General features: G+C 38.6%; 1 protein-coding gene and 1 non-coding gene across 3 annotated transcripts in view; one reads left to right on the top strand and one right to left on the bottom strand.

Annotated features, from left to right (window-relative positions):
• The first annotated feature begins 411 nt into the window (after positions 1–411).
• LOC124640177 (DNA polymerase epsilon catalytic subunit 1) overlaps positions 412–14551 on the top strand; it is a 28683-nt gene continuing 14543 nt past the window's right edge. For both annotated transcript variants that reach the window (XR_006985533.1, XM_047177846.1), the window contains exons 1-21: positions 412–595; positions 675–798; positions 1571–1789; positions 2395–2624; positions 3049–3369; positions 3447–3547; positions 3671–3812; positions 4118–4250; positions 5296–5409; positions 5762–5936; positions 6309–6576; positions 6941–7050; positions 7963–8081; positions 8332–8471; positions 9008–9190; positions 10597–10715; positions 11213–11331; positions 11682–11883; positions 12636–12957; positions 13388–13619; positions 14329–14505. Coding sequence is in view for 1 of the 2 variants with exons in the window: in XM_047177846.1 (XP_047033802.1) it covers positions 513–595; positions 675–798; positions 1571–1789; positions 2395–2624; positions 3049–3369; positions 3447–3547; positions 3671–3812; positions 4118–4250; positions 5296–5409; positions 5762–5936; positions 6309–6576; positions 6941–7050; positions 7963–8081; positions 8332–8471; positions 9008–9190; positions 10597–10715; positions 11213–11331; positions 11682–11883; positions 12636–12957; positions 13388–13619; positions 14329–14505 (3633 nt within the window). In the remaining variant the exon portion in view is untranslated. The remainder of the gene's footprint in view (positions 596–674; positions 799–1570; positions 1790–2394; positions 2625–3048; positions 3370–3446; positions 3548–3670; positions 3813–4117; positions 4251–5295; positions 5410–5761; positions 5937–6308; positions 6577–6940; positions 7051–7962; positions 8082–8331; positions 8472–9007; positions 9191–10596; positions 10716–11212; positions 11332–11681; positions 11884–12635; positions 12958–13387; positions 13620–14328; positions 14506–14551) is intronic.
• Trnav-cac lies at positions 12182–12254 on the bottom strand. The gene has a single exon. It is a non-coding gene; the product is annotated as a tRNA-Val (tRNA).

The raw sequence follows: 14551 nt of genomic DNA on the forward strand, positions 1-14551 counted from the left end.
CAAATTATCACTTAATATCTCTCGAAAATAATGACCACCGCCGTTTTCGTTGTCATTATGATGATTAGAGATGCTGCTTTCAGTTTTTCCACTTGTGGTTTGCTCCTCAATATGTGTTTTAGCCGTAATGGCTTGGCCCGCGCCGGATCTTCAAAAACGTGTTTGCTAGTTAGTTACCCTTCTTTGGACTCAGAAAATCCAGCAGGCGGATCCTCGGCGTCTATCCGCTGATGCCGATTATGTAACTCTGCTAAAAAAACAACCTTTGAGGAGATTAGAGAGAAAATTAAAACAAAGAATACTACGGTCTACGCATATTTTATCTATGCCATTTATTTTTTGTTTATAGACTTAAGAGATTGGAGACTTTGTTTACTGAGAATGGCGCGAAATTATGACAGTAGGCGCAGCTGATGAATGTCAGAAAAAGTTAACCGTGTACAGTTTAAAAAGTATCGTTTCTTTAAATTATGTTATTTTTATAGGGAAATTAACTAGATGACACATTCATAATGGTGCTCCAAAACACGGGAAAGTACAGAGCGGATAGAGATGACTCGAAAAAGAGGGAAGCTGGTTCATCCACCGGCCCGAGGTTAGAAATTTTTACGTTGGTACTTGTTGATTCTAATATTATTGTATTATAATTTCTGATTGTTTTAATTTCTCTACAGAGAGGAGTCTTCAGAGTCTCGTATTCGTTTGGCCCTGGAAAACGATAGGATTGATTCGAAATATGGGTTCGACAGAGTAAGGGATGTTAAAGAACGGACAGGGTACTTAATAAACATGCATACCGTGAGTTTCATATTCTTATTTTGAATCGGTTTAAGATTTATAGTTTCAATACTAGATTGGGTCAGTGGGTCGTCTTAGGATTGATTACTATTTTTGGAGAAAGGATGAGTATCAATCAATAATCTTGCTTGATATGGGTTGTCAATTTCAGACATTTAAGTCCAAGTTTCTTCAAGATGTTTTAGTTTGCCTTTATTTTATTTTATTTTTTATTTATTACACTTTTTGCACACATTTTATACAAAAACAATGTACAAAGGCGGACTTAACGCTTTAGGCGTTCTCTACCAGTCAACCTTTAGGTGGAGGAGAAATTTCGGTCAGTGGGTCGTCTTTTCATGGCAGGTGCACTAAATATAAAATAAAAATCGAAAATATATACGTACATAGAATTATTATACATACACATATACATATATATAATATTTAATAAACTTTAATACATATATAAATAACACAAAATTAAATGCACAGTTGTGTTAATTCTGCAAACTCTGGTGAAGATACTCACGAAGCTTCAATTTGAAAGCTTGCCTTTACTCAGCTAATTGGCTTCTAAGAATTGATACTTGCCTGACCTGCAATCTAACCCACACTCTTTAACATCTTGAAAGTTATTGTTAAAAAAATATAGAGACAACTGTTTATATGCTACTCAGAAATGTAGTGCATCTTGTTTACTTACTGTTTATATCATTGTTCCAAAATGTGTACTAATAGATTTAGAAGTTCTGCAAGAATGAATGTATATTCATGTATTATTATTTTTTAGGCAGAAGTATTAGATGAAGACAAAAGGCTTGTAGCTGCGATGGATTACTACTTCATAGAGATGGATGGGTCAAGGTTCAAAGTGTCCCTGACCTTCCAGCCATACTTCTTGATTCTGGCTCGCAAGGAGTGTGAACAGGAGGTCATACAGTTCCTGTCCAAGAGATTTGCTGGAACTATACACAAGATCAATGTTATTGAGAAGGAAGATTTGGATTTGGTAAAGCATATTGCAATGAATTTGCTTCTTATATTCTGTTTTAAAGCTCTAAGATGAAGTTTAAATTACCTAGGCTTTATATTGCTAGAAATCTAGCAAGTTCCTGCTGTGATGCTCCCTTTATCCTAGGAAGCTGATATTACTGCCCAAAGCCAATGAGTCCTGTAGGCCATATAAAAAGAAACCTTGTAGCGCGGACCTTGTCTATTGCCCCTCCGCGCCCCTCTAGGCTAAGACGCGCGCCGGCTCGCTACCGAAATTAAAAGTGGAACAGCCGCGCAGCTTTTGCGGCGCGCGCGGAGAGCCGACAGAGCACGACTAACCGCGAAGCACGACGCATGCGCTCCGTTGTTGACGGACGCCCGCGTCGCTCGCGTGCCGGTGCTTAAGCTCCCTAGTATTAAATAGTATATATTTTGTTTTGTGTGTACGGATTATACCACCAAACCACAAATATGTTTATTTTACCACCAATCGTCTTTTTTCAATAAAACTCGGAACGAAGCCCAACTATAACCTGCATTTTTTGTTTAAGGTTTCAAACTATTTTAGGACCTGTACAATTTAATTACCAAGCAGTCTGAATATACGATTTCTTTTTCTAGCTTAACCACTTATCTGGCATAAAGCAACGGTACATAAAGCTTTCTTTCATGTCTCAAAATGAAATGATGAAAGTTCGGAGAGAGATACTAACAGCCGTCAACAAAAATAAGGAGCGAGAGAAAAAAGATCAGATCTATGCAGAAATGTTGACCAATGCGTTGACTAGTGCTGCTGCTATAGAACATGCTAAGAAGACTACTGATCATATGGAGAATATTCTTGATATTAGGTAAGTACATAGTTTATTTATTAATTGTTTATTAATAATACAGAAGTGAAAGATTCTTGTCTGAGTGAATGCGTCCTCAATTACGTAATTAAATGTATTTTCTTTCTTTCTTTTTTTCTTTTTCTTATTCTGATGAAATATTTCCAGTGGTGTGCCATAGAAGTAAAGTTACTATGCCATGTAGGTCACCACCTCCAGCCAGCATTGCTCTTGCTTGCTTCTTAATAAGTCATGAGATATCCTATATCTTAATATCTGCACCTACTTATATAATGGATGAGACGTGTACATGAACCCTGACCAGACATTTTTAGTTAATTTACCGGGGATGTCTTTTTCAATCCCTGGGGATTTTTTTTTTGTGTAAATAACGATACTTTCAAAACTTCTTTGTATCAGACTGTATATTTTTTGTTTTTACCAGAGAGCATGACGTCCCCTACCATGTACGAGTATCGATAGACATGCAAATCTTTTGTGGTACCTGGTACACTGTCAAAAGCCGTGGTACAGAGACACCAATCTTCACAAAAAGAGATGACATCATAGAGAGACCGGACCCCATAGTGTTGGCTTTTGATATAGAGACTACGAAACTTCCGCTAAAGTTTCCCGACTCACAGACTGATCAGATAATGATGATATCCTACATGATTGATGGGCAAGGCTATTTGATAACTAATAGAGAAATCATTTCTGTGGATGTTGAAAATTTTGAGTATACACCCAAACCAGAATTTGAAGGGTAAGAGATTGTTAATCCATTTATTATGTGCTATCAATGTATGGAGTACCTATAAATAATGTTTATCGCATTTTCAGCCAATTTATAGTGTTCAATGAAGAAAACGAACTGGGCTTGATACAGAAATTCTTTGATCACATTATGGATGTAAAACCTCATATTTTTGTCACATATAACGGTAAGTTCGGTCTCCTCGCATCTATTCTAATTTTATAAAGTTATCCCGTGCACTTTTATATTTGGAAAGCGCTGTAAATTTAGTAATTAATAGGGATTTTTAATCCATATTTGTGGTTCTCAGGTGACTTTTTCGACTGGCCGTTCGTGGAAGCTCGCGCGGCTGTTCTAGGCTTGGACATGAAACAGGAAATAGGGTTCAGTAAAATTGCAGCCAGAGATGGCACTTACGCCTGTCGACCAGCCATGCATATGGATTGTTTGTGGTAATGTATTTGTTACTCTAGCTGATCCCGCAAACTTCGTATTGTTTAAACCTTCCCTGGACCTCTACAAACATTATAAAACCAAAAAAAGCCAAATTGGTCTGGCCATTCTCGACTTTTAGTCAGACTAACGAACAGCAATTCATTTTTATACATAAGATTATTGTGATCCATTTTTATATATTTAGCAGAAGCGATAGCGGAATAGCTTCCTTAAATAATAAAGCATGTTACTATATTATGATTGTTACTATATCATAATATAGATATTGTACTGTACTTTAACTATGTAATTATTTTTCCAGCTGGGTAAAAAGAGATTCGTACCTCCCTGTAGGTTCTCAAGGTTTGAAAGCCGTCGCCAAAGCAAAGTTGAGGTATGATCCTGTCGAATTGGACCCTGAGGAAATGTGCAGGATGGCAGCTGAGCAGCCTCAGGTACAGTATATCTTTTATATTATTGAATACCAGTAAAGGAATTCAAATATTTTCTTAGCTACTGTCCTTCTATGTACCCATAACTTGGTCAAATGGCGCAAAGATTGCGCAAACTTATTATTTATTTATTTATTTATAGGATTTCCAACAGAAGATACACAGATCACATATATTAAACACAAATACATAGGAACTGATTACTGTGTTCCCCCAATTACAGGAAACCACAGCATTTACTAATGATAACTAGATGCAACAAAAAAGTTTGACATTCATATACTTAGTACTTAGTTTGTAAACTATAAAATAATAATAAAAAAAAACATATAACAAAAACACATAAAACAAAACACATAGTAGGAGAAGTATAAAAGACGAACGAACATAATTTAGGTACATATAGAGAAATTAATATTAATATTTTGACAATATGAGCCATAGGTCCTTTTTATATACAGACATCTTACGGGTAATATCAAGGTTGTGGTTCTTTGCTAAGTCATTGTGGTTTCTACAGAGCCTTGGCAGAACGGCGAAGTGACCAAGGTTGGTTTTAGATCCTGGCACATTAAAAAGATTATAGCTACACTTCCTCGGCAAGCGAGATGGTGCGTTTATCTGCAGCTTACCAAGAAGCTCAGGACAGTCGATAGCCCCATGAAACAGTTTGTGGAGGAATGTGAGGTCTAAAACTTTTCTCCTGTCTGCAAGGGCGGATATTTTATAATGCTGTAGTCTTAGGCTATAGTTCACGACTTTTCTAGCCAGGCGGTCTTTGTAACAAAGATGATTATTACTGAAACTCGATATTAAGAAGTTAAAAAATATATTTTACTAGCTTCCGCCTGCGTAGAGTTCGGTTATATAGCGTTTCCGAGAGAATTCTTCAAAAGTCTGGATAAAAACTATCCTATGTTCTTTGTCAAGGTCAAGGTCTCTGTATTTTTTATTAAAATCAGTTCAGTGGTTTAGACGTGAAAGCAGCAGACAGAGTTACTTTCTCATTCATAATATTAGTAGCTTCAAAATTTCTGAATATTTGCAGGTGTTATCAAACTATTCGGTGTCGGACGCGGTGGCGACATACTACCTATACATGAAGTACGTCCATCCTTTCATATTCGCGCTCTGCACCATCATCCCTCTGGAGCCAGACGAGGTAAGTAACACCTGCACAATTTGACTAAATATAATAACATTTTAATCAGGATATTTTGTGCTTAAATTCACAAGTCGTACCATAATAATCAACTGTAACAGATTAGATTAGTTATTAAGAGTAAACTAATTTCCTTTTTATAATGTAACGGATTTTTAACTTTTGTGATAGCAGGTAATCCGTCTAGTGATCGTTACATCAATGCACTGACCAGTATATTTCGGATCGAATCGACAGTTTAGCGGCGATTCATGATGTCTTGAGCACTGGGTATACTGACCTATAATTCGACACAGACACCAAGTGTTCACCTATCTAATACTTGACGTAATCAGGGTTTTTGTCTTTACAGGTGCTTCGCAAAGGCTCAGGCACTCTATGCGAGTCACTGCTGATGGTGCAGGCGTTCCACGCGAACATCGTGTTCCCCAACAAGCAGGTGGAGGAGCTCAACAAGCTCACTGCCGACGGACACGTGCTGGAGACCGAGACATACGTCGGCGGACATGTGGAGGCGCTGGAGTCTGGTGAGTGAGGGAACTACTGCTATAATACAGGATGAACGAATGCTTCTGGACCGTCAGGGTATGGACCCTGACGGTCCGGAAGGGTCGTAAGATTTTTGCAACTTTTTAGGCAGCCGGTCGGTATCAGACCGAGAAAAACGATTCACAATAGCTGTTTAGTCAGCAGGGTGCTCTTACCGGTATTCTTGGTTGATGATATTGAGCTTTAGACTTCTTAGAACGACTTTTTAAGATATTTCTAAATCAGTGCAAGTTATGTTTGCCGTGGAGCCTTACATGGTATCCGATCCAAAGGTCGACTATCGCGTGACCAATTAGTACTTCTGACCTCACAAGTGACGCTCATGATCTGACGCTTACCTAAAATTTCAGGAGTATTCAGAGCGGACATTAAATGCAAGTTCAAAATAGTTCCGTCAGCGGTGGACAAACTGATGGAGACCACGGAAAAGACCATGAAACACGCCATCGAAGTAGAGGAAGGGATCCCACTGGACTTGGTGACGAATTTCGACGAAGTTTGCGCAGAAATAAAGGCAAAGTTGCAGCATATGAAGGACCATCCTAGAAGGGATGAAAACCCACTAATTTATCACTTGGATGTCGGCGCTATGTATCCCAATATTATTTTGACTAACAGGTATGTGAGAGTAGATTATTTTTCTTTTGCTCTAAATATTATTTTCTTGTTTCTGAGAATACGCTGTTAAGTAAAAGAGTAGTTAAATGGTAAAGTAATCCTTAGTTATTAAACTACGGTTCAAAATATTAGTTTGTTGCGCCACTTCTTCCTTCCCAGCAAATACACATAAAGTGGTGAAGTGTGGCCGTTGGGGACTGTCTTCTTTTGACATTCAAAAAGTGCTGACTTATCAACCTAATTTGAATAATCGTTTTTATTTGAATAATGTTTAATTTTCTTTTTGTAGGAAGCTTTTTCCCAACTCCATACCTACTTCTAATTTATTATTCTCCACATATAAATAACTTTATTTAATCCCCAGATTACAGCCGTCCGCCATGGTGAACACGAGTATATGCGCGGTGTGCGACTACAACCGTCCCGGCGCCGCCTGCCAGCGACACATGGAGTGGATGTGGAGGGGAGATTACTGTGAGTTGTTAGGGTTTTTATTGTTATATACATAGGGATTTCTATAATTTGTCTAGTCTATATTCTGTAGGCACTGACCTCTATATTTACCACTGGACCGGCTGTTCCGTACGTTTGACAGCAATTTTTTTGTGCCCATTTGAAGCGCCAATATCGTCTAAGCGAGTGTCCACAGAACTAATTTTGACGTATAATTTCAAATGGCTGTGAGAGAAGTGTTTGTTCATTGGTTCACTGTAAAATAATTTTAGTACCACGGACACTCGCTACGTCTAACAGCGCCAAAATGGCGATTATCAAACGGGCACAAAAGCACGTTGACAGCAGCCGGTCCAGTGGTAAATACAGAGGTCAGTGTCTGTAGGATAATGTATGTTTAGGAGAGGTCATTGGAGTCTTATAAAAGTGTGATTTCTGTCATTCCCGAGATTGTCCAAAGATTTTTTTAACAAGTAATGAGACAGATAGGATATACTTTTTCGTTTTTTTTTTATTCCTGTTTTGTTGCAATAGAATGGTCAATAGGAAATAAATGCTTAATTTCTTCACGTCATGCTACATGCTATTTAATCATAATCAGACTTTATGTTATTACAGTTCCCCATTTTCTAAAATATCCATGTTTATAGTTCGGCCATTCAGAGAATGCGTTCCTGACACGTCGCGATTGAACTGACGACGTAACTTTGCAATGGCGTTGCAGTTACGATAAAAATATTTTTGCTGGTTGTTTACCGTTTTAACAATTGAGGAGCATTAAAACAACATTATTATATCAATAATCAATGAATGTAGTTACGTCGTCAGTTCAATCGCGACGTGTCAGGAACGCATTCTCTGAATGGCCGAACTATAATAACTTTCTCAAAAAACCCTTGATCTCTTTGATTTCCTATTTCAATTTTCCCCTAGTACCGGCCACACGCAGTGAATACCAGCGTATACAACAGCAATTGGAGACGGAGAAGTTCCCGCCGCTATATCCTGGAGGACCCACAAGAGCTTTCCACTCTTTGCCTAAAGAGGATCAGGTTATAATCAAAACTACTTGACCTTATTTGGAATTTTTGTAGTATTTTCATTGATGAGGTAGAGCAATTACAGCTGCATCCTTTTTTTAATCGGTTAAAAACAATTATATACTTTAGGTATTTATTTCTCTAAAGACGTTGAACTGATACTTCAAAAGAGTGAAAAAATAATATTTTTAGATAAATAATTTTCTTGTGCATAAGTTCAGGGAAGCTTTGTAAATTATTGACACTGGCGTTGTGGTTTTAGGCGGCTTATGAGAAGAAGCGTTTAGCCGACTACTGCAGAGTGGCATACAAGAAGACGAAAGTAACAAGAACAGAAGTCAGAACTACCACTATATGTCAGAAGGAGAACTCGTTTTACGTCGACACTGTTAGAGCTTTCAGGTAAGAAATAGACATGAATATTTTTACAAGGCATTTTACCTTTTTTTCGTAGGAAGGCTTATATCGTGTATTTATCACACCAACAATAGTTTCTTGGTGGCCAGCATAATCTGAAAAAAATATCTTCTTATGTATAAAAGAAAGTCGTGTTAGTTACTCCACTTATAAATCAAGCACGGCTGAACCGATTTAGCTGAAAATTGGCAGGGAGGTAGTTTAGAGCCAGGAGAAGGATATAAGATAGTTTTTATTACAAAAAATAAAAAATACAATTTATTCCTGACATACAGCGCCATCTATTGTTCAAACCAAAAATCTGCCGGATGTCACTATTCCACGCGAACGAAGTCGCGGGCAAAAGCTAGTTATTACTAAAACAATCTCAGTCTTTTTAAATGTGTTTAGATCTAACTTCTAACAAAGTGTACTACGATAAACAAATCTCTTCCTCTCATTGCTTCCCTTTACTTCCTATCAGTAAAGAGTGTTGCTATTCCTAAAATCTAAAAATAAAATATCCTCTTAACATATCTCAGGGACCGTCGCTACGAATACAAGGCGTTAAACAAACAAGCTAAAGCTAAAGTAGCCGAGGCAGTGGCAAGCGGCGACGCGGCGGAGATCAAGTCTGCCAAGAGCAGGGAGGTGCTGTTCGACTCGCTGCAGCTCGCGCACAAGTGCATCCTCAACTCCTTCTACGGATATGTTATGAGGAGAGGGTAAGTTCATACAACTAAACCAATAAACAATACAAGGCGTTAAACACACAAGCTAGGGCCAAGAGCAGGGAGGTGATGTTCGACTCGCTGCAGCTCGCGCACGAGTGCATCCTCAACTCCTTCTACGGATATGTTATGAGGAGAGGGTAAGTTCATACAACTAAACCAATAAACAATACAAGGCGTTAAACACACAAGCTAGGGCCAAGAGCAGGGAGGTGCTGTTCGACTCGCTGCAGCTCGCGCACAAGTGCATCCTCAACTCCTTCTACGGATATGTTATGAGGAGAGGGTAAGTTCATACAACTAAACCAATAAACAATACAAGGCGTTAAACACACAAGCTAGGGCCAAGAGCAGGGAGGTGCTGTTCGACTCGCTGCAGCTCGCGCACAAGTGCATCCTCAACTCCTTCTACGGATATGTTATGAGGAGAGGGTAAGTTCATACAACTAAACTAATAAACAATACAAGGCGTTAAACACACAAGCTAGGCCCAAGAGCAGGGAGGTGCTGTTCGACTCGCTGCAGCTCGCGCACAAGTGCATCCTCAACTCCTTCTACGGATATGTTATGAGCAGAGGGTAAGTTCATACAACTAAACTAATAAACAATACAAGGCGTTAAACACACAAGCTAGGGCCAAGAGCAGGGAGGTGCTGTTCGACTCGCTGCAGCTAGCGCACAAGTGCATCCTCAACTCCTTCTACGGATATGTTATGAGGAGAGGGTAAGTTCATACAACTAAACTAATAAACAATACAAGGCGTTAAACAAACAAGCTAGGGCCAAGAGCAGGGAGGTGCTGTTCGACTCGCTGCAGCTCGCGCACAAGTGCATCCTCAACTCCTTCTACGGATATGTTATGAGGAGAGGGTAAGTTCATACAACTAAACTAATAAACAATACAAGGCGTTAAACACACAAGCTAGGGCCAAGAGCAGGGAGGTGCTGTTCGACTCGCTGCAGCTCGCGCACAAGTGCATCCTCAACTCCTACGGATATGTTATGAGGAGAGGGTGAGTTGATAAAATAGTATGTAGCATATGGCTCTTGTCAGATAACTTTGCCGCCCTGAAATTAGATACCATTTACTGCGCAAGAGTCGAAAAGTGTATGAGTAGTACTGCGCATGCGTGAAGCATCAAATGACTTAATTCAGAATAGCCAATGAGCTGTAGTATTTTGCACGCAGATTTTTGCTATCGTGAGGCTTCACTATGTTCGTAGCGGTAAAGTTATTGAAGAGAATAAGGCATATTAGGCTATCTAGATTCATCATTTGTCTAGCATTTTCCCAACTCAATACTTTATTTGCGTAACTATGTTTTTAAATTGTTGTTTATATACTACTAACATTTTGACTACCCAGTTTCCCAAAATAAAGTTCTATTTACCTCTCGCAGTGCTCGCTGGCACAGCATGGAGATGGCGGGTATCGTGTGCTACACGGGCGCTAACATCATCATGAAGGCGCGGGAGATCATCGAGCAGATCGGCAGGCCGCTAGAGCTTGATACTGACGGTGAGTGCCTTGTATTATTTTGTATTTTTTTGTAGGTATAAAATAATAACGTCCCTGTAGAGCGAAAAGTCATCAAGTCTGTTAGTGACTTTTCGCGCTACGAGGACGATGTTAGGTTTGATCAATTGATATGACACATAATATTTGTTGACATTACTATTATTTATTGTACTAGAGAAAACATGCTACGCCGACCCCAAATACAATATGAATAAGGGCAGGAGGATGATGATGATAGTTATTATGTTTTGGGCTTTACTTTTATGAGTATTTTTACTAGTTATGTATTTTTATTATAGTCTGCATTGGATTGCCGTAAGCTGAATTTTGGTTATTAGTTACCAACAAAAACGATATGGTGAGATTTCTAACTTCCTAAAAGCTTTACTTTTAATTTAACCCTCAGAATGTAAAGTATAAGTTTTTTACATAAAGCACATTATATGTATAGGTTGTCTTGTTTGATCAACGTTGATTGAAAATGCCTTGTGTCGCAGGTATTTGGTGTATACTGCCGTCGTCATTCCCTGAGAACGTGACGGTCCTCACCACGCATGCTAAGAAGAAGAAGATTAACGTGTCTTTCCCGAATGCGGTGCTCAATGCTATGGTCAAAGTAAGTAATCAGAATTGTAACTCATGAACTCTTTTTAGTGTGGAACATGTTTTTATAGGCTTGTACTGTTTTATATGATATCTGTTTGTTTTCCATATAAAAAAGTATATATTAAAAAAGGAAGATTCAGTTTTTAGGGGTCAGCTGCTGGTCCCATGCTCGGAAGTGGTATTGCAAACAGGCCAGGGGGAACAGTAACGGTTTGCAGTTTGGGGAGCACTGTTCTAGTTTTTATTTACATATTAAATAAATAAATAAATAAACTAAATATAATACATTGTTTTAAAGGAGAGATATTCTAAAAGGATGTTGAAATTTTATTTGGTTAAACGATTCTTTTTTCTACCCAGGACCACTTCACAAACGACCAATACTTCGAGCTAGTGGACCCTGAACTCAAGAAATACGAGCAAAGAGCAGAGAACTCTATATTCTTCGAAGTAGACGGGCCGTACTTAGCTATGGTACTGCCGGCCTCTAAGGAAGAAGGAAAGAGATTGAAAAAGAGATATGCTGTGTTTAACTTCGATGGATCTTTAGCTGAGTTAAAAGGTAAGGTCAAAAGATATTTAGAACTCTAAAGTAGTAATTTTTAGGTACTTTAGAGCAGGGCGCTTGAAAGGCTCAAAATGACTTTAGGGGCGAACAAGGACACGGTATTTCGAACAAGGACACGGTATTTTGATTCGTAATCAACCAACCCAATATTATTTCCCATGGTTTGCCAGATATCGATATGTGTATAGGAAACCATGTAGCGAATTCCATGTACATGAAAAGTAACCTTTTGCGAATCCGCTCTTGTTCAAGATATTTGCCTTAACTTGAAACAATAAAAAAAAATATCAGCTGTTTCCGCCCGGGATCGAACCGGGGGCCTTGTGCGTGTGAAGCACACGTGATAACCGCTACACTACGGAAACTTGATATCTGTGAATCAAATAGCTAATCAAGTTACAATATCTAGAGCAACTTTCACTGCAAGTACATTTTACCTTGAACTTATTTCGTCGAATATAAATGAGTGCGTACATATTGTATTTGAATCTGTAACTTACTACCGACAACTTACCTAAACAATATTTACTTATGAGTACTTAGCTATTTACTACAACTAGGTACATACATACTTTTACTAGTATATGGAACTATTCAGTAAAAGGAATTAATGGAGAGAAGTATTAAGAAGGCCGATAAAAAAACGAACTCATGTTTTAGGAACATTAGCCCTTATAAACAGCTACTTCCAATTTCGTCAGCACATCAAAGATCATACCTAGACCACCCATTTACTGTTTTTGTAGGTTTCGAAGTAAAACGCCGTGGAGAATTGCAACTCATCAAGATCTTCCAGTCATCAGTTTTCGAAGCATTCCTTAAAGGGAACGACCTAAAATCCTGCTATAGTGCAGTCGCAAAAGTCGCCGACTATTGGCTCGATGTGCTATACAGTAAAGGCAGCAATATGCCTGATTCAGAACTGTTTGAGCTGATCTCGGAAAACCGGTCCATGTCGAAGAAACTTGAAGATTATGGAGGCCAGAAGTCCACTTCGATTTCGACTGCGAAGAGATTGGCGGAGTTCTTGGGCGATCAGATGGTGAAGGATGCTGGTTTGGCTTGCAGGTTTGTAATAAGTATTTGAAATTAATAAAACGCAAAAAGGTCTTAAGTTATAAAGACCCTGTTGTGAACCATCGCAAAATGTGATAAACTTGTCGATTTTTTTTTTAACTTAAAATAAAATATATGTCATCTATCAACGAAATTTTCAAAAATATTTTGTTACAACAGTACCTATGTAACGTGTAAAGTTACTGCTTTAATAAAATAAAAATATTACTCGAAATACACCATTTATTAAACCATTTTTTTATACCATTTCTTTAGCCACCACATACATTAATTGATAAAGAACACATAGCATATAAAAAAAAAATGAAACTGTGGCAAGGGGTATATCTCAGTATAAGCTGTGCTGGGCACAGCCCTGATTTTCAGATATTACCGTGACTCACTTACTCAAAATGACTTGTCACCACCAAAACTCTTGCAGGTTCATAATATCAAAGAAGCCGGAGGGTGCTCCGGTCACCGAGCGAGCTATCCCCCTCGCCATCTTCCAGTCCCCCGCCGCCGTCAAGCGACACCATCTGCGACGCTGGCTCAAGGACAACAGCATTACTGAAGATATCGATATCAGGGATGTGCTCGACTGGGCATATTATATCGAGCGGCTCAGTGGCGCTATACAGAAGATTATTACAATACCCGCTGCTATGCAGGGGGTGAGTCAAATTCAATTTTTTTATTTCAAACTAGCAAACCTGGCGAACTCCAATGCGCCATCAGATGACTTCGTTTTATGTTACATCTTGTTTGGTGATTAAAAGATAAAGATTTTTTTTTTTGTTTTATACTTGAGAATTTTCTTTGCTATAAACCTCACGGAGCCCGAGACCTTTCCAACGAATGCAAAACCGTGAACATCGGTTCGTGCGTTCTGGAGTTATAGCGTCAGGAAGGAAAATCCGACTTATTTTTATATAGTAGATAGGCCTATAAAAGCTCTTCGCTCTGTACCTATATTTCGTCCCTCCTTTATTTACTCCATCTCCATTATGTAATACATCTTATATGCTCCCTTATGTGCTCTTTATGCATTCACTTACGGGAGTATGTACATAAGGAGTACTTCCTTATGTTATATTCCTGTTAAAGGGGGCACCACCCTAAGAACCTAATAGCCCTCCTTTTTGGGGTGTGGTCCAATGTAATTGACGTGAAAAAAATCCAATAAAATTAGCTTATTTACAAGAAACACCTTTGACACTATGATCTCTCTCTACCTATATTACTCCCTTATGTACAATCGGGAACAATAGTGCTTGTTTTTTAGCCATTCCATTACACTTAAAATCTGCCTGTAAAAACTCAAGAAATGTCTTTGCACTCATAAAATCAGCTGCCTACTTTAAAACACAAATCTCATTACAGTTAGACAATCCAGTCCCTCGCTGTCAGTACCCTGACTGGCTTCACAAGAAGATGTTAGCCAAGACAGACAAGTATAAGACGAGGAAGATCACTGACATGTTCAGTGTGCAGCCAAAAGAACTACAGCAGAGCTCTGATGATGGACAGGAACCGTCTACCAGCACTGATGGGAATATGGTAACTATTAGTTTGATGATTTTTTTAAACAAAGAAGTGGCTACTA

The sequence above is a fragment of the Helicoverpa zea genome, chromosome 20 (genome assembly GCF_022581195.2).
Source record: "Helicoverpa zea isolate HzStark_Cry1AcR chromosome 20, ilHelZeax1.1, whole genome shotgun sequence".
NCBI classification, from domain to species: Eukaryota; Metazoa; Arthropoda; class Insecta; order Lepidoptera; family Noctuidae; genus Helicoverpa; species Helicoverpa zea.